The sequence below is a fragment of the Hemitrygon akajei genome, chromosome 1 (assembly GCF_048418815.1).
Source record: "Hemitrygon akajei chromosome 1, sHemAka1.3, whole genome shotgun sequence".
Lineage (NCBI taxonomy): Eukaryota > Metazoa > Chordata > Chondrichthyes > Myliobatiformes > Dasyatidae > Hemitrygon > Hemitrygon akajei.
The window spans coordinates 89,692,847-89,713,882 of NC_133124.1; the positions used below are offsets into that span (position 1 = coordinate 89,692,847).

Here is a 21,036-nt window from a genome sequence, read left to right on the forward strand (position 1 = left end):
GGACTAAGTGCAACGTATCGAAGTTTGCTGATGACACAAAGATGGGAGGGAGTGTAATGAGTGCGGAGGACACTGAAACCCTGCAGGGGGACATAGATAGGCTGAGTGATTGGGCAGACATTTGGCAGATGAAATACTGACAAGTGTGAGGTCTTGCACTTTGGCAGGAAAAATAATAGAGCAAGTTATTATCTAAATGGAGAGAAACTGGAAAGTGCTTCTGTGCAAAGGGATCTGGGGGTCCTGGTGCAGGAAACACAAAAAGTTAGTATGCAAGTGCAGCAGGTGGTCAAGGCCAATGGAATGCTGGCTTTTATTGCTAGGGGGATGGAGTATAAGAACAGGGAGGTCTTACTGCAGTTGTACCGGGTATTGGTGAGACCACACCTGGAGTACTGCGTGCAGTTCTGGTGTCCATATTTAAGAAAGGACATACTGGCTCTCGAGGCAGTGCAGAGAAGGTTCACTAGGTTAATTCCGGGGATGGGTGGGTTGATGTATGATGAGAGGTTGAGTAGATTGGGACTCTACTTATTGGAGTTCTGAAGAATGAGAGGCGATCTTATTGAAACATATAAGATTGTGAAGGGGCTTGATCGGGTGGATGCGGGGAGAATGTTCCCAATGATGGGTGAAACTAGGACTAGGGGGCATAATCTTAAAATAAGGGGACGCCGTTCCAGGACTGAGTTGCGGAGAAATTTCTTCACTCAGAGGGTGGTGGGGCTGTGGAATTTACTGCCCCAGAGAGCTGTGGAAGCTACTACACTCAATAAATTCAAAACGGAGATAGACATTTTCCTGGATAAAAATGGCATTAGGGGATACGGTGAGCGAGCAGGTAAGTGGACATGAGGCTAGGTTTAGATCAGCCATGTGATCTCCTGGACCAGTTTTCGATAGCCTGAATGGGTCGGAGAGGAATTTTCCAGATTTTTTCTCCTCAATTGGCAACTCGGTTTTTTTTCCCCCGGGTGATCACATGGGTTTGGGCTGGATGAATAATAAAATAAAATGGGCGGCATGGTGCCCTGTTGGTTGGCACTGTTGCCTTGTGGGATTCGGTGAAAACTAGAGTTAAGATTGGATCAGCCATGATCTTGTTGAATGGCGGAGCAGGCTTGAGGGGCTGATTGGCCTACTCCTGCTCCTATCTCTTATGTTCTTATGTTTATGTTCTTATACGCCTGTTTCATGTATGCATACAGCCAATTCCTTATTGAAACTAACAAATTAATCTGCTTCTCTCACCTTTTCATGAAGGGTATTGCAAATTTTAACACACCATGAGAAAAATGTTCTCACCTCCCCACTAGTCATTTTGCTTTTCAGCTTAAATCTGCATTTTCTGCCTTGAGACTCTTTCCATTTGTAATTATTTCTTCTTCACATAAACTGTAACTAAAACCTAGAATGTGCTTTAAATAAATGTCATACATGTTTTTTCCTAAGTTAAAATGTCCTCCAGAAAAGTAACACTTACCAACTATTAAAGATCAAGTAAACAGCTCTGCTATGAGCAAGCATATGCAACAAGCATTGCACACTGCCTCAATTATCTATATTAACAGCACTCTTCAGTGGCCCTTATCAAATTTTAAAGACCTGCTACTCCTTCCAGTGTCTTGCCTTATACACAATGATAAATTACTGTCTGATCTAAGAAACTACACACTCATGCTGTGTAAACATTTTAACCACAATTTGTTTACAAAACTACTTCAAATTTATTCTTGGTTTTCTCTTGTTTCATCTTACTAAACCACATATTATGGTCTTTTTATTTCTCTACTCGAAAGGCAGCCTATCCCCACAATTCCATCCAGGGAATTCCTAAAAGGCCACCTATGGATAGTCCATCTCTCCTTTCAAGTGGCTGGATATGTTCAGCATATTTGTTTGTTTATTTATTTATAGATAGAGTGTGGAATAGTCCCTTCTGACCCTTCAAGCCATGCCACCAGCAACTCACCAATTTAACCCAAGCCTAATTATGGGACAATTTACAATGACCAATTAACCCACTAACAGGAACATCTTTGGACTAGGGGGGAAACCAAAGCATCTGGAGGCAATCCAAGAGTTCACAGGGAGGATGCACAAACTCCTTACAGATGACATCAGCATTGAACCCAGAACTCCAATGCCCCAAGCTGTAACAGTCACGATAGCCACTACCATAAGATATTGGAGCAGAATTAGACCATTTGGCCCATCAAGTCTGCTCCACCAATTCATCATGGCTGATCCATCTCCCTCTCAGCCCAATCTCCTGCCTTCTCACTGCAATCCTTTGTGTCCTGACTAATGAAGAACCTATCAACCTCTGCCTTAAATATACACATTGACTTCGCCTCCACAGCCACTGGTGATAACAAATTCCACAGATTCACCACTCTACGGCAAAAGAAATTCCTCATCTAAAAACTAAAAAGTAAACTAAAAAGTTGGACCACAAAAGTAATAATCTCTGGATTACTACCAGTGCCACGTGCTAGTCAGAGTAGAAAGAGGAGGATATTTCAGATGAATACGTGGCTTGAAAAATGGTGCAAGGGGAAGGGATTCAAATTTCTGGGGCATTGGAACCAGTTCTGGGGGAGGTGGGACCGGTATAAACAGGACGGTCTGCACCTGGGCTGGACTGGAACCAATGTCCTAGGGGGAGCGTTTGCTACTGCTGTTCAGGATTTAAACTAATGTGGCAGGGGGATGGGAACAATTGCAGAGAGACAGAGGGGTGTAAAATGAGGATAGAGGCAAAAAGTAGTAAGGTGAAAAGTAAAAGTGGCAGGCAGGCAAATCCAGGGCAAGAAGCAAAAAGGGCCACTTTTCAATATAATTGTATAGGGGCTAAGAATGTTGTAAAAACAAACCTGAAGGCTTTGTGTGTCAATGCGAGGAGCATTCGTAACAAGGTGGATGATTTGAATGTGCAGATAGTTATTAATGAATATGATATAGTTGGGATCACAGAGACATGGCTCCAGGGTGACCAAGGATGGGAGCTCAACATCCAGGGATATTCAATATTGAGGAGGGATAGACAGGAAAGAAAAGGAGGTGGGGTAGCATTGCTGGTTAGAGAGGAGATTAACGCAATAGAAAGGAAGGACATTAGCCTGGAGGATGTGGAATCGATATGGGTAGAGCTGCATAACACTAACGGGCAGAAAATGCTGGTGGGAGTTGTGTACAGGCCACCTAACAGTAGTATTGAGGTTAGGGATGGCATTAAACAGGAAATTAGAAATGCGAGCAAAAAAGGAACAGTAGTTATAATGGGTGACTTCAATCTACATATAGATTGGGTGAACCAAATTGGTAAGAGTGCTGAGGAAGAGGATTTCTTGGAATGTATACGGGATGGTTTTCTGAACCAACATGTCGAGGAACCAACTAGAGAGCAGGCCATTCTAGATTGGGTACTGAGCAATGAGGAAGGGTTCGTTAGCAATCTTGTCGTGCGAGGCCCCTTGGGTAAGAGTGACCATAATATGGTGGAATTCTTCATTAAGATGGAGAGTGACATAGTTAATTCAGAAACTAAGGTTCTGAACTTAAAGAAGGGTAACTTTGAAGGTATGAGACGTGAATTAGCTAAGATAGACTGGCAAATGATACTTAAAGGGTTGATGGTGGATATGCAATGGCAAGCATTTAAAGATCGCATGGATGAACTACAACAATTGTTCATCCCAGTTTGGCAAAAGAATAAACCAGGGAAGGTAGTGCACCTGTGGCTGACAAGGGAAATTAGGGATAGTATCAAGTCCAAAGAAGAAACATATAAATTAGCAAAAAAAAGCGGCACACCTGAGGACTGGGAGAAATTCAGAGACAAGCAGAGGAGGACAAAGGGCTTAATTAGGAAAGGGAAAAAAGATTATGAAAGAAAGCTGGCAGGGAACATAAAAACTGACTGTAAAAGCTTTTATAGATACGTGAAAAGAAAAAGATTGCTCAAGTCAAATGTAGGTCCTTTACAGTCAGAAACAGGTGAATTGATCATAGGGAACAAAGACATGGCAGACCAATTGAATAACTACTTTGGTTCTGTCTTCACTAAGGAGGACATAAATAATCTTCCGGAAATAGTAAGGGACCGAAGGTCTAGTGAGATGGAGGAACTGAGGGAAATACATGTTAGTAGGGAAGTGGTGTTAGGTAAATTCAAGGGATTAAAGGCAGATAAATCCCCAGGGCCAGATGGTCTGCATCCCAGAGTGCTTAAGGAAGTAGCCCAAGAAATAGTGGATGCATTAGTGACAATTTTTCAAAACTCCTTAGATTCTGGATTAGTTCCTGAGGATTGGAGGGTGGCTAATGTAATCCCACTTTTTAAAAAAGAAGGGAGAGAAAAATCGGGGAATTATAGACCGGTTAGTCTGACATCGGTGGTGGGGAAAATGCTAGAGTCGGTTATCAAAGATGTGATAACAGCACATTTGGAAAGAGGTGAAATCATCAAAGTCAGCATGGATTTGTGAAAAGAAAATCATGTCTGACGAATCTTATAGAATTTTTTGAAGATGTAACTAGTAGAGTGGATAGGGGAGAGCCAGTGGATGTGGTATATTTAGATTTTCAAAAGGCTTTTGACAAGGTCCCACACAGGAGATTAGTGTGCAAACTTAAAGTACACAGTATTGGGGGTACGGGTATGGTATAGATGTGGATAGAGAATTGGTTGGCAGACAGGAAGCAAAGAGTAGGAGTAAACGGGACCTTTTCAGAATGGCAGGCAGTGACTAGTGGGGTACCGCAAGACTTAGTGCTGGGACCCCAGTTGTTTACAATACATATTAATGATTTAGACGAGGGAATTAAATGCAGCATCTCCCAAGTTTGCAGATGACACGAAGCTGGGCGGCGGTGTTAGCTGTGAGGAGGATGCTAAGAGGATGCAGGGTGACTTGGATAGGTTAGGTGAGTGGGCAAATTCATGGCAGATGCAATTTAATGTGGATAAATGTGAGGTTATCCACTTTGGTTGCAAGAACAGGAAAACAGATTATCTGAACGGTGGCCGATTAGGAAAAGGGGAGATGCAACGAAACCTGGGTGTCATTGTACACCAGTCATTGAAGGTGGGCATGCAGGTACAGCAAGCGGTGAAAAAGGCAAATGGTATGTTGGCATTCATAGCAAAAGGTTTTGAGTACAGGAGCAGGGAGGTTCTACTGCAGTTGTACAAGGCCTTGGTGAGACTGCACCTAGAATATTGTGTGCAGTTTTAGTCCCCTAATCTGAGGAAAGACATTTTTGCCATAGAGTACAGAGAAGGTTCACTAGGTTGATTCCTGGGATGGCAGGACTTTCATATGAAGAAAGACAGGATCGACTAGGCTTATACTCACTGGAATTTAGAAGATTGAGGGGGGATCTTATTGAAACGTATAAAATTCTAAAGGGATTGGACAGGCTAGATGCAGGAAGATTGATTCCGATGTTGGGGAAGTCCAGAACGAGGGGTCACAGTTTAAGGATAAAGGGGAAGCCTTTTAGGACCGAGATGAGGAAAACCTTCTTCACACAGAGAGTGGTGAATCTGTGGAATTCTCTGCCACAGGAAACAGTTGAGGCCGGTTCATTGGCTATACTTAAGAGGAAGTTAGATATGGCCCTTGTGGCTAAAGGGATGGGGGTCTGGAGAGAAAGCAGGTACAGGGTTCTGAGTTGGATGATCAGCCATGATCATACTGAATGGCGGTGCAGGCTCGAAAGGCCGAACGGCCTACTCCTACACCTATTTTCTAGATAGATAGATAGATAGATAGATAGATACTTTATTCATCCCCATGGGGAAATTCAACTTTTTTCCAATGTCCCATACACTTGTTGTAGCAAAACTAATTACATTCAATACTTAACTCAGTAAAAAATATGATATGCATCTAAATCACTATCTCATAAAGCATTAATAATAGCTTTTAAAAAGTTCTTAAGTCCTGGCGGTAGAATTGTAAAGCCTAATGGCATAGGGGAGTATTGACCTCTTCATCCTGTCTGAGGAGCATTGTATCGATAGTAACCTGTCGCTGAAACTGCTTCTCTGTCTCTGGATGGTGCTATGTAGAGGATGTTCAGAGTTATCCATAATTGACCGTAGCCTACTCAGCGCCCTTCGCTCAGCTACCAATGTTAAACTCTCCAGTACTTTGCCCACGACAGAGCCCGCCTTCCTTACCAGCTTATTAAGACGTGAGGCGTCCCTCTTCTTAATGCTTCCTCCCCAACACGCCACCACAAAGAAGAGGGCGCTCTCCACAACTGACCTATAGAACATCTTCAGCATCTCACTACAGACATTGAATGACGCCAACCTTCTTAGGAAGTACAGTCGACTCTGTGCCTTCCTGCACAAGGCATCTGTGTTGGCAGTCCAGTCTAGCTTCTCGTCTAACTGTACTCCCAGGTACTTGTAGGTCTTAACCTGCTGCACACATTCTCCATTAATGATCACTGGCTCCATATGAGGCCTAGATCTGCTAAAGTCCACCACCATCTCCTTGGTCTTGGTGATATTGAGACGCAGGTAGTTTGAGTTGCACCATATCACAAAGTCCTGTATCAGTTTCCTATACTCCTCCTCCTGTCCATTCCTGACACACCCCACTATGGCCGTGTCATCAGCGAACTTCTGCACATGGCAGGACTCCGAGTTATATTGGAAGTCTGATGTGTACAGGGTGAACAGGACCGGAGAGAGTACGGTTCCCTGCGGCGCTCCTGTGCTGCATGTGCTCCTGTGTGCTCTATGTTTCTATCTCTTTGATAAATGTATGCCCCTCTATCCTGAGGCTGTACCCTCTGGTCCTAGACTCCCTCACTACAGGAAACATTCTCTCCACACCCACTCTATCGAGACCTTTCAATATTTGATAGATTTCAATGAGTTCCCCCCCAAATGAATCTGAATTCCATTGAGTAGCAACCCAAAGTTATCAATTGATCCTCAAGTGGTAACCCTTTGTTCCAGGAATCATTCTCGCAAACCTCCTCTGAACCCTGTCCAATGTCAACTCATCCTTTCTAAAACAAGGGGCCCTAAACTGCTCACAATACTCCAAGTGGGGCTTTTACCAGTGCCTTATAAAGCCTCAACATTACACCCTTGCTTTTATATTCTAGACGTCTTGAAATGAAGCTAATATTGCATTTGCTTTCCTTACCACCCACTCAACCTGCAAATTAACCTTTAGGGAACCCTGCATGAGGATTCCCAAGTTCATTTGCACTCCGGATCTTTGAATTTTCTCTCCATTTAGAAAATAGTCTACACTACCATGGCTGCCTTCCCATGATCAAATGAAAATAAAAGTAAATGAATAGTACAAATAATCACTAACATAATAGAATTCTACATATAGATTTATTAGTGGAATCCATTTTATTTGCATTCCAGGGAAGATTTCAAACCACCAAGCAGCTATATAAAGTCAACTGCAAACTCTAACTTTTCTGCACAAAGTAATTTAAGTTCCAATCTGTAATGTCTATGCCCAAATCTAAAACTTTAGTGTTGATGCTGCAGCTGGACAGATAAAATGGAAAGGAGGGTATGAGAAATCTATGCAAAGGGAAATGGCAAACTGCATGCCTGAATTTTAAAAACAATGGTAAAGCCTTCCTGTGACCAGTAAGAAAATGGTAATGTGCATTTGTTTGCCACTGCTGCTAAAGGCTAGAGCAGTAGTGAAGTGGGTACAATTCCCATCACTCCCTGTAAGGAACTATACCATTCTCCCCAGGACACCAGGGTTTCCTCTGGGTGTTCTGGTTTCTTAACCACATCCCAAAGATGCACATGCTAGATTACCTGAGCACATGGGTGTAATTGGGTGCCATCGGCTGGTTGGGCTTGAAACCATGTTGTATCGGTGGATAAATAAATAATTGTCAGTTCTTCAATTGGAATAAAATATAAAGCAGGAATAAAACAAATCAAATATATAGTACAAAGGAATTCAGTTGTGGGCAAAGACAATGCCTTCAGTTCCAATGATAAGAATCATCCATTATCTGGGGGAAAAATGTGTAAGGATCTCCACTTCATATCTTGAGAATGCTTCATGTTTAAGATCTTCCAATGTACAATTCATATTCAATTGATTTCATATTAATAATCCAATAATCCACAATAATGCAATGCAAAATGTAGTGGTTTAAACACAAAACCACAGAAAGTGGGTATGTGGTTAGGAAAATATTCAGTCTAAAACATATTGATTAACAGCAAAGTTTACAGACATTTTATTTCCATACCACAAAATTATGCTGAATGAATATAATTTCAGGATGTAGAAAAATAAAACACAAAACAGACTCGGCATAACATTTCAAAACAGTAAATTGTACATAAAAATAATATGAAAAACCCCTCAGTATCCATCATCTTTTAAAACAAACAATAAAATCTCTCCAAAGGTGTTAAAGTTGAAAAATATTTATTAAAGTAATCCAAGTATACATTTTTCAGATGCCAGAGAATCTGTAATGCAATTCTCAGCTTCGCAATTATTAGCATAGCAAATATAATGGGTTAAAACTTCCACAGTCCTACAGTCAGCAAAACAAAACACATAACTAATGTACACAAGTAGTCATGCTTTTAAGCAGGTTCACAAAAGAGGAAGGTGAAGTGAAAGGTTTAGAAACCATCAAGTCTGTTAGCGAAAAGCAATTATTTTTTAAAATCAAACATATCACCTAACAGATGAATTACTCAATTGTACAACCCATTCTGAAGTATTGGCAATTCGATGCACAGCAATTAGAATTAAAATAGCACCAATAAAATGCAAGGATCATTTTTACATCCTGAGAATGTGTCATGATTTTGAAGTTCCTTTTTAATTCTTTCCATCAACTTCATATAATAACCCTCTACTTGAGCAGTTCACAGTAATGTACGTAATACAAGGTTGCAATGGCTCAACACAAAACCACAGAAAGTGGGTGTGCAAAAAAAAGCTTTCAAGTCCTTTATTCAAGTCGCTAAATTTTAATACAAAAATACTGTGGGTGCTTGCGGAACATATGAAAATACTCAGTTTGTCAGGCAGCATTTATAAAGCATTAACATTCGTGTTTTAGATTGCAGCAAGAGAAAAAGCCAGACTGTATCAGTCATATGACTAAGTTCCAATTCTTTTTTTTTCCAAATAACACCTTATTTGACCCAATAATAAAATATTAGCCAAATTGCACAGTAAGCCAGGCAAAAATAGAGACATGCGGAACAGCCGTGAAAGACATTCACACTGCTGGCAAGTCTGCTTTTTTTAAAAAATTATACTCGTTAAGCTTTCGGCAGAAGCCAAACATTGAGCTGGCAAGAACACTTATGGACTTTAATAATGATTTTAACAAGGTCCTGCATGGCAGGTTGACCTGCAAGGTTAAGTTGCATGGAATTCAGAGGAGCTAGCAAAGTAGATCCAGAAATGGCTTGATAATAGGAAGCAGAAGGTACTGTTTGAAGGTTGACTTGCTGACTGGAGTCCTGTGGCTAGTGGCGTGGCCTGAAATTCAATGTTGAGACCTGTGTTATTCATTATGTATGTAAACAATTTGGATGAAAATGTACAAGGCATGATTAGCAGGTTTGTTGATTACACTAAATTAGGGGGTCTTGTTGATAGTGAAGCAGGTTACAATGAAACCTTGATAACTTAGGGAGATGGGCTGAAGAATGGCAAATGGAATTCAACTTGTATAAGAATGAGGTGATATATTTTGGACATTCAAACCAGGTTAGTACCAAGATAGCGAATGGTGGAACACTGTGAGTACAAGTGCCCAATTTACTAAAACCAGCTACACAAAGTAGACAGAGTGAAGAAGTCAATTAACATGCTGGCCTTCATCAGTCAGGGCACCAAGTTTAAGAGTAGGAACATTACAGTATGCTGCAGTTATACAAGTCATTGAGATCACACTTGGGAGTATACAGAGTGCTGTCTACAGTTTTGGCCACCTTGCTGTTGTGAAGCAGGAGAGGGCACAGAAGAGATTTTTGAGGATATTACCTGAACTACAGGATCTGAGCTACAGGTAGAGGATAGCCATGCTGCATCTTCATTCCTTGAAGCATAGGAGAATGAGGGGTGACCCCAGTATTATAATTAACGTGAATGGTCATAGTGTCCAGTGTATTACCAAGCAATCAATCTACTTTACAATCTGATTCTTCAGTGCTTGCAAATTACAGTTAAGTCTCAAACTTTCCTTTTAACTTTGACATGTTCCATATCTATATCAGCATTCCAACACCACCACTGGTTTCAATTACGATCAGCCTAACCAGTAATCCATACTGCCCCCAAAATGTGGCATCTGCAATTATGCACCCCCCATTACCGAGGACATGCCTTCTTCTCATTGCTACCATCAAGGAAGAGATAGATGAACCTGAAGAGAGACACTCAATGTTTTAGGAACAACTTCCTCACAGCCATCTGACTTCTAAGAGGACAATGAACTCATGTACACTACCTTTTTTTTTGTTGTTCTCTTTGTACTACTTAATATATATTATCATTTATAGATATTTATTATGTGTTGCAATGCACTACTGCCACAAAACATAATTTCATGATGTATGCCAGTGATATTAAATCTGATTTTGATGCCCTTAACAAATGTAACTTTAATGCAGTAGTCATTCATGGTGTCTCTGCAAACACTGGAATGTTTGAGCATAGACTGAAGTCTATGTTATCAAGTAGCACTCAACAATTATCAAAAATGCCAACTGTGGATTTCACCAGGATCTCAGCCTTGGGCCAAAAATGAACGAAAGAAATTATTTGCAGCGGTGAGATGATTACAATTGCCTTGACACCAAGGCAACGTATGACGAAGTGTGATATTACAAAATTCTAGCTCACTGGACGTGAAAGGGATTCCATTCTAATGACTCTGAAGGCAAATATTATTGGAGATCAGGAATCCAAATGACATCAATACTGGGATACCTCATGGCCACCCTAAGCCCAGACAACTTCAGTTGTTCAATGACCTTCCCGTAATCCTAAACTCAAAGGTAGGGAATATTCACTGATGAATACATAGTGTTCAATCACATTCACAACTTCTTAGCAAGAAAGCAGTTCCATGCTTGTCTGAAACATTCTAAAAACATTTAGAACAACACACAAAATGCTGGATGAATTCAGCTGATCAGGCAACATCTATGGAAATGAATTTTTTTTAAAAATCGATCGGCATTTCTGACCAAGACCCTTCTTTGGGACTGGAAAGGGGAAAAAGCCAGAATAAGGTGGTGGGGGAAGGGGAAGGAGTACAAGCTACATAAAGACAGGTGGGCAGGGGCTGGAGGAAATGAAGTGAGAAGCTGGGAGGTGATGGGTGGAAAAGGTAAAGGTTTGGAGAGGGAAACCAATAGGAATGTAGAGTCTACCATGAGAGAAAGGGAAGGAGGGGCACCAGAGGGAGATGATAGGCAAGTGAGGAAAAGAGAAGAGACAAGAGGGGAACCAAAGTGGGGAATTCAAAAAGAGGAAAGGGGGAGTGGGGAAATTAATGTTCATGTCATTAGGTTAGAGGCTACTCGGACGGAATATGAGGTGTTGTTCCTCTAACCTGGGAGTGGCCTCATCATGACAGCAGAGGAGGCCATGGACCGACATGATGAAACAGGAATGAGAAATAGTTGACCACCAGGAAATCCTGCTTCTTGTGGATGGAGTGAAGGTGCCTGACAAAGTGATCCCCAATCTCTCAGGTGTTGCCAATGTAGAGATTGGCCACATCAGGAGCACTGGACACGGTAGATGACTCTAACAGATTCACAGGTGAAATGTGTTGTCACATACAAGGACTGTTTGGGGCCCTGAGAGGAGGTGAGAGAGGAGTTGAATGAGCAGGTGCAGCACTTCTGCTTGCAGAGTTAGATACCAGGAAGGAGATTAGTGGGGAGGGTCTACTGGACAAGAGAATCATGAAGAGCAATCCCTGTGGAAAGTGGAGAGTGATGGTGGTGAGGGGGTGGGGAGAGGTCGATGTGTTTGGTGGCATGATCCTGCTGAAGATGGGGGATGTTGCAGAAAATGATGTACGGAGTCTCATGGGGTGATAGGTGAGGACAAGAAGATCTCTGATAAGGCAGAATGGAGAAGGGTGAGGGCAGATGTCCAGGAAATGGGAGGGGATGCAGGTGACAGCAACATCAATAGTGGAGGAAGTGAAACCCTGGTCTTTGAAGGATGACATCCCTGATGTTTTGGAAAGGAGTGTTTCATCATGGGAATAGATGTGGTGGAGATGAAGGAACTGAGAGAAGGGGATGACATTTTTACAGGAGACAGGTGGGAAGAAGTATAGTCAGGATAGTCTTGGGAATCAGTAGGTTTACTAAAAATCCTGGTAGACGTTTGCCTCCAGAGATGGAGACAGACATACTGAGAAAGGGGGGAGAGGTATAAGAATTTGAAACCAAGTGAATTTAAGAGCAGGGAGTATGTTGACTGGTACGCCAGATGGAGGGTGGTGGTGGAGGTGGAAGGTAACTAGTCTGGTCTGTTGTCAAGAAAGAAGCAGAGAGCTTTAACGCAGTCTTGATGGGGGAATAGAAGTGCACACGGGCTGACTATCCATGGTAAAACCGAGACAATCAGAGCCAAGGAATTGGAAGTTGCTAAGGAGATCAGGAGCATGTGAAGTGTCATGGATGTATATATCCATTCCTCATATCAGTCAGTCTAAGTTCTGGAACCCCCTCATCAAAAACTCTCCAGCAGTTTAAGGTGACATCTAACCACCCACCACCTTTACAAAGACAATTAGGGATAGGCAATGTCAGATAAAACAAAGCATATTTGCAAACAGCAAGAAAATTATCCTTTTTGATCACACTTTACAAGGGATTAAAAAGATCGCCACATTGAACACACAGTTCCATTTAATTCATCTTCCAGCTACCTCTGCAATTATAACTAAAAGTATGTTTCTCTTGATATTTACCCAACTTTACCTCAATTCACTGATTCCCCTTTGTATCCTGTCCAAACTCATCTCTTTTCAGGTTACAATCAACCAGCTTATTTATATAAGAGTTTGATAGAATTCCTGAAGACATACTCAAAACATTTCAGTATTTGTTTTGGCAATAAAAATCCAGTACTGTGACCACCACAGGCATGTTTTCTTGATAAGTTTTCATTACATCCTTTTCAAGTCATAAGATTTTTCCCATGGAATTTTAAAAAAAAATACAATTCAGATACAAAACTATATTGCTCCAGTTGTAGAGCTTGTCCACACCACCTTTCATGCAAAATTTCTGGCTCTTGTCAGCAGACATTGGGTTAATGCGCTGAGGCACGATCACCAACAAGGTGAAACTTCAGCGCCCAAACAGAACTGGATACTATTTCAAAGAGGCACCTGAGCTTAGAGATCCAACAAATCAATCAGACGTCACTTACTAGTTCCAGATAATTATGAGCACTTGGTTACTGCAAACTTCTTCCAAAAGAAATCACATTATTTAATTTGGAAAAAGTCCATAAAGTTAATTTCATTTAAAAATAAAATTAAATAGCACATTTCACTGTATAGTAAACAGAGGAAAGAGACCCAAAAATATTAAGCAGATATAAATGACTGAAGGACCAAAAGAAATAGAACCACAGATTAAGGATGTAAAAATAACAAATTTCATGAATTAATTTTGTTTCATGTCAAATCCAGGTGATATTAAGAAGGGCAAATTAGTTCAAGGCCAGAATGAAGTCAACTCCAACTTACAGAAATAAATCTTCAAAAATTTTACTATAAATAATATTAGTATTGATGTAGCAACATAAATAACCTGGCTGATTATATTAACAACAGCACCAAAATCAGTGCAGTAAAAATCTGATCATCCAGCAATAATTAAATCCAGCACCATAAACTACTTTTACTGTTGTTAATTTACTATGTGCCTTGTTTATTGAGTACGCATTTTTAAAAAGGTCCACAGTGTACTCAAGCTTCTTACACTCACCAGTTACTATAATTTTGATAATACACATTTCTCTTTATCTTCATTTGAGTACAAATATGGACTAGACCTGTTAAATATTAACAGCAGCAAAATCCGACCTTGATTAAGAGAGACTATGGGAACAATTTTAAAAATAGAAACTTTATTATAAACAGACTGATGATAACTCTTTGAATGGCATCTACAATGCTGTTTCAGAATTCTCATGGCAGTTACCCATGCAACACTGGCACTTTAATGTCATTGCTTTTTACCATGCAGTTGTCTAGGTATAGCAGCAATGCACACAAACTACTTGCAATTTATTGGATTACACTCAGTGCTTACAACATGGTTTCCTTTACACTCAATAAGCCAAATACAGATTGGCTGACCAATCACTGTTCAGTTGACAAGGTCAATACTGATTTTTCAATTGCTTGTGTAAACTCATCCTGTATCTATGGGTGATATAGCCCTCCTAATTCACTGCATTTCAAATATGTTATTTTATTCCCTCACTGCATACGTGGCTACACTTTTCACAGAAACATAGAAAACCTACAACACATTACAGGCCCTTCAGTCCACAATGCTGTGCCGAACATATACTTACTTTAGAAATTACGTACCTAGGGTTACCCTTAGCCCTCTATTTTTCTAAGCTCCATGTACCTATCCAGAAGTCTCTTAAAAGACTCTATCACATCCGCCTCTACCACCATCGCCGGCAGCCCATTTCACCCACTCACCACATACTGCATTTAAAAAACCTTACCTTTCTGTACCTACTTCCAAGCACCTTAAAACTGTGTATGCCCTATAATGTTAGCCATTTCAGCCCTGGGAAAAAGCCTCTGACTATCCACACAATCAATGCCTCTCATTACCTTATACACCTCTATCAGGTCACCTCTCATCCTCTGGCATTCCAAGGAGAAAAGGCCACTCATTCAGTTTCAAATTGTTTCTCTTCTGCTTTTAATTGTTGTTTTTAAATTAATTGTTACCTTGACAACCTTGTCACTCTTACTCTATTCTTTCCATTTGCATCCCCAACCCTTCACAACATTAAAATTCAATTTGCATATGATCTAAATATCCCAACATATGAAAAATTTAAAAAATAAACTATTGGAACAAATCAACAGGTAAAACAGCATTTGTAGAGGAAAATGAATGGTCAATGCCTCCAGTACAGACCGTCATTCGAGACAAAACTTAAGACTGTCTAGTGAAGGGTGAGACAAGGGTTGATGGGTAATAAAGCAGAATCAGATGGGTGGAGGGGGGGCAAAGGGGAAAATGATGGACAATTTGAGCCAGGTAGGAGAGGGGGGATAAAGGAGTAAGAGCTACTAGGTGATAGGTAGAACCATACTGGGGGGTGGGGTCAAAGGAAAGGTGAGCCGAGGGATATAAAAAAAAAGTGTCCTCTGAAACCTTGCCAGTATAATCACATTCTATCAGAGTTGTACAGCACAGAAACAGGCACTTCGACCCAATTGGTCCATGCTGACTGTGATGCCCATCCATGCTGACCATGCTTCTCGACGCCTTTTCTTCCAATTACCTGGTCAAATGCCTTTTAAACACTAATTGTATCTACCTCATTCCATATAACCTCCAAGCAGAGTGAAAATATGCCCTCAGATCACCTTTAAACTTTTCCCCTCTCACCTTAAACCTATGCTCTCTAGTATTAGACTCCCCTGGCCAAGGAAAAAGATTGTCTATCTAACCATCTATGCCTCTTTTGGGTTACACCTCATCCTCTTCCTTGGCTCCCACTAGTCTCTTTTCTCCAGGAGGAATATGCTACTGGTCCATACAATCTCTCCTTGTAAATAAGGCCCTCCATTCCAGGCAACATCATGGTGAATTTCACCTATAGACTTTCTAGTGCTGTACTTTCTACCACATTTGTTCTGTAATGTAGCATGCAGCCTGCCAAGGTTTTGTACAGCTGTGTGACATGCCAGCTCTGATGCAGTAATACAATGAAATTGCGGAATAAATTTTCAACTTTAGAAATCATTGTCATGATTACATACTACTTTGTACGTAATTATAATGAATAAGATTTATAAAATTGAAACTTTATTGCACCATTTCATCTTATTATTGATCATGGAATGCATCAACACCTAATTTACTTTATCCATTGCTACCAGATTCTGTTCATCGGCAATTAAGTACATATTTTCCATAGACAGCATAAGAAAGATCTTTAAGGTGCAAAGTAGCGGATGACTTATGAAAGTAATGACCAAGGCTTTCGGTTCCATCACCTACATTCACGTACCACCTCTCATTCAGTTAAAAACATTTCAATATCCACACCAGAAAACTCACAGAAATAAAATTTGTGTAAAGATTTACACAAACGTTTACAAGAAAATTCAGTGCATTTTTCCAATCATTCAAAGAATTAGGAGAAAGGGAAGATCAATCTGGCCAGCAACTGTAGGATGATGGAATTAAGAGGTGCTGCAAAATCTCCAGCAAAAGGGTTTCAGCAAGGGGTAAGGGATGTAGGAGGCAGAGTTTTAAGCCATAAAGAGACAATTACAAATGTGAGATTTTAATTTTGTTGTACTGGTACCTATATAGGTCAACGAGACAAGGGCTGAGTGGTGGGCAGCACATGACCCACATAAATTATCCTTATTATCTGTCAAAAGTAATTAATGGTATTCGGGCATTGGGTCATCTCTAAAAAGTTAAAAATAGATATGCAAGTCCTCTCTTTTCATGCAAGTACTTGTAGGGGAAACAACATCATTTGCAGCTGACAAATGTTATGAAGGTTTTTAAACAAATTAGGGGAAAATGGTACACTGAGCAGGTAAATGTAGATTCAATAATACTAACAATTTGAAGCAATGTGGTTAGGTATACAGGTATAAAGTGGGTCATATTCAAATAAGTCTAATCAAAATTACCTCAAATCCTAGGTTTTATAAATGGGAATAATAAAGACCAACAGATAATACTGTAAAAAGCAAATATTATTTTCTAAAGTCAACTTATATCTTTTTCCCTAAAGGCTACAACTGGTTGAGTTTTTGTAGTCTATTTTAGAAAAGATGGAAAAGGCCACAGATTTATTATTTGAGATTTATTTTAAAATTTAGTTGCGTGACCTTTCATTAATAAATGTTCAAAATTTCAAATTGGTTTTGCTACCAATATAACTATCGAGAGTTTCAATAACTAATTGAATAATAGTCACAGTATTAAAATAGGTCATTTGGCCCATCAATTCCAACCTTTTAACTCCCACCTACAACCCACATTGAAAAGTTCTTCCCACATTCTCAACAGCTGGTCCCAGATTCTACCACTTACCTACACACTAGGGGCAACCTACAGTGGCCAATTAATCTACCAACCCACACATCCCTGTGATGTGGGAGGAAACTTCAGCACCAAGAAGAAAGAAACCCATGTAATCAAAAGAAACAAATATACAAACTGCACACAGATGGCACTGGAGATCAAGATCAAATCCAGATCACTGAGAGTAACAGACAGCAGCAGGTCTATTAGCTGTACCACTATAAACCTCCACTACCTCCCCCTCCCCAACCCATCCAGGTATAAAATTTAATCAAAAACAATGGAATAAACAGGGTCATAGCCTGAGGAACAACAGGCATGGAACTGAGAATCAGAATTAAGAAAATCTTCACCAGAGGGCAATGAACATGTGGAATTTTCTACAAGATATACATTTCTTAATGCCAAAGGGATGACGGCAGGAATTCTGTTATAATTTACTACTCCACTGAATGGAGCAGTTTAACACTGCAAGACTGCTTACTCCTCTTGTTCCTATTATCTATGTTTCTGTGACACCATTTTGGAAATTGTAGTACAGGCAAACTACAAGTCACATTTCTCAATGGAAATTGATAAAATTCATAACTCTAAATAATATTCTAAAAGATTATGTAGTAGGTTAAAAATGCCACTGGTATGGTATTTGAAAACATCTATTTCTGTATAGCGTCAGAAAGATAATCACAAGAATTGCTGACCTTTCTAAAACCATGCAAAAATATTGTATACAAAACTAGATATAATTTGATTCCTGTACGCTACCCAAATTTCCTTCTTTGAAATAAAAACAGTATCAAAGGTACCAGCGAGTCAAGCAATATCTGTGGGGGAGAGAGGAGGAAATGTCAATGTTTTAACTTAAGTTCAGCTTTACACCTGAAAGGTCGACAATTCCTCCCACCACCACAGATGCTGCTTGATCTGAGTTGCTGCAGAATTTTTTCCTACAGATTCCAGCATATTCTATCCTTCTTTAATATGTTTTCACCAAGTGTCAAATTATTGATGTTAATTCAGTAACATCGCAGTTCCCCATTCTTTTCCTATAGCGCACACAACAGTACAAGAAACCTATAACTTCTCATTCATGAAACATCCAATCCAGTTTATTTGCTGGACTAAATTAACGTGGGTGAAAGAAAAATATTGTTGGCGTCAAATCATGAATTTCAAGTTCAAGTGTGAGGCAAACAGAAGAGTTTGCACACGATGAAACCATCAGAGCATTTGATAACTCCACGCCACACTCCTTCACTGAAAACAACAGAACCTCTCCTCTCCGCAATACCCAATTTGGAAATCAAAAATTAATTTCAAACCACAGAATGAGAAGCTTTAAATCCTTCTAAATTTCTGCATACACAATAAAGAACCGACAGCAGGATTTTGGCATGCCCCAGCTAAAGGTCAAGGCAAGAATCATATACAATTCACCAGTTCCTTTAGCCACCTATATGACCCGATTCCGAGGCTTCACTGAGGCCTAGTACAAACCCAACCAGGAGACAGAGAGACAGAAGCACAAACCCCTCCCTCCGCCTCAAACCAACGAAAAGAAAACATGGGAACCATTTTACAAACATAACGGTAACTCACCGGGCTCGGCTGCTGAATACATGATCGGTTTGGCCGGGATGGAGTCAGCTGGAAACTGGAGGCGAAGCGAGGATGGAAAATTATATTACCGAGAGGAGCAAAAGAAGACGCATGAGAAAAACACGGGGGGAAAGAAAGAAAAAAGAGGACACATTAATAATCCCCGACGGGAAAACAAGTAGAAAGATCCGGGGGAGAAAAGGAGAGGGGCAGGGACAGAGACAGACAGCCCAACACTGGGTACTCGCCGCTCGCTGGCCGATCGCTCCACACACAGGCGAGAGGGCGGGCCCGAGCCTCGACGTCATTGCGACCGACGCTCCTCGCGCCTCCAGAGCGCGCGCCCGCCACTCGCTCCAGGCGAGAGCGCCAAACCGAGGAGCGGCGTCCGCGAAGACTTGGGGTGGTGGGGATTGCGCGTGCGTAGTAGGACGGGAAGAAAGGGGAGTAAAGGTAGAGAAAGTGAGTGCCCCGTAAGGGAAGAAATTATCTACGCATGCGTAGCGGGGGCAAAGGCGACAGTAAAGATTTACGCATGCGTGATGGGAGACTCAGGAGAAAGATTTTCCTTGTAGGTGACTTGGTTGGAGGAGATTTATCTGTTTGTGCTCAGTGCAAAGTAAGAACCTGGCAGGTAGAATTAAACGGATATGCGCTGTCGATCTTTAGCAAAGGCAGCATACGCCCTGGAAGTTAAGAATGAATGAGAAGCAAAAAAAAATTAACTAAAAGTACAGTAGTGGAGAAATTAACTGGGTTGAAAGTTGATGGAGTGGATGTGGTTTTGAATTTGAATTATAGAACACATAGTCCTTTCATAGATTCTAGAATTGTTCCCACACACTGGATAGTACCAAAAAGAAAGGAAGTAGAGAGAAAGTGGGAAACTGCAGATCATCTAGACTCACAAGAACAGAAGTAAACTACAGGAATGGAGGGATATGGTTCGTCTGCAGGCAAGAAGAGTTTTAATGGTTCCAATGTATAACATTTATAAATTCAAACTTGAAGCTGAGAAACTTACTTATTTGATTTTCAACATCCTAGTTCATTAATTCCTTGCCACTTACTTGCCATCTGTTCCATATTTAAACCCAAATCGTTAATCGTGCAGTTTTCATGTCAACAAAAGTAAAACGTAAAGAGAATAAATTAAACTCATGCATAATTATCCATAACTTTTGTCTAATTAAAACAAATCTGTTTGAGGTTTAATTATACTGGCTGAGTGCCTGGCCATAATAACTGATGTCATTTTGTATCTGAATTAGAAGGAAATATTCAATGAAGTTCCTGTTTACGATTTTTGTTGCTGTAAGTGTATGTGCATCTGGGGGTGTCATTTCATAGTGGAAAGAAATATACATGAGAGGATGATGGATGTAAGAATGTAAATCTTAGCTGTATAAGATGATGAGAGGCATTGATCATGTGGATAGTCAGAGGTTTTTTCCCAGGGCTGAAATGGCTTGCATAAAAGGGCACAGTTTTAAGGTGCTTGGAGAGGAGATGCCATGGGTAAGTTGTTTTACGCAGAGAGTGCGTGGAATGGACTGCTGGCGACAGTGGTGGAGGCGGATACAATAGGGTCTTTTAAAGAGACTCCTGGACAGGTACATGGAGCTCAGAAAAATAGAGGGCTGTGGGTAACCCTAGGTAATTTCTAAGGTAAGGACATGTTTGGCACAGCTTTCTGGGCCGAAGGGCCTGTATTGTGCTGTAGGTTTTCTATGCTTCCTTGGTACATTTGGCACGCATACAGTCCTGTTCCTGGACTGTACTGTTGCAATATCTTAATTCTCATTTTCAAATTTAACTCAGGTTTATATGGGCTCTCAAAGCAATTCCAACAGCTCCATTCACCTCACTTATTTTCCTTGTAACCATGCCCATCATATCCATCCTTTTCACCTGTCATCTCCCCACTTACGTAAGAAGTAATTAGCTCACCAATCAAAGTGTTTCTGCAGAGTGAGGGGAAAATGGTGAAATCCACGCCGAAATAAACTTCAACATCTTTGCAGCAGGGTTTGCCAGTGATGTTGAAAGGATTTAATTGGGGAATGGGACACAGCATCAATGTACATTTAGTGAGAAAG

At 40.6% G+C, this 21,036-nt stretch overlaps 1 protein-coding gene and 1 long non-coding RNA gene across 2 annotated transcripts in view; one reads left to right on the forward strand and one right to left on the reverse strand.

The window, feature by feature from the left end:
* Positions 1–19,206, reverse strand: part of ago2 (argonaute RISC catalytic component 2) — a 125,779-nt gene extending 106,573 nt beyond the window's left edge. Inside the window, exon 1 of the mRNA XM_073047679.1 lies at positions 18,938–19,206. Within this exon, the coding sequence (XP_072903780.1) occupies positions 18,938–18,959 (22 nt within the window). The 5' untranslated portion in view covers positions 18,960–19,206. The remainder of the gene's footprint in view (positions 1–18,937) is intronic.
* Positions 19,207–19,471: 265 nt separating this feature from the next.
* Positions 19,472–21,036, forward strand: part of LOC140728727 (uncharacterized) — a 28,017-nt gene continuing 26,452 nt past the window's right edge. Inside the window, exon 1 of the long non-coding RNA XR_012099174.1 lies at positions 19,472–19,508. This is a non-coding gene — a long non-coding RNA (uncharacterized lncRNA). The remainder of the gene's footprint in view (positions 19,509–21,036) is intronic.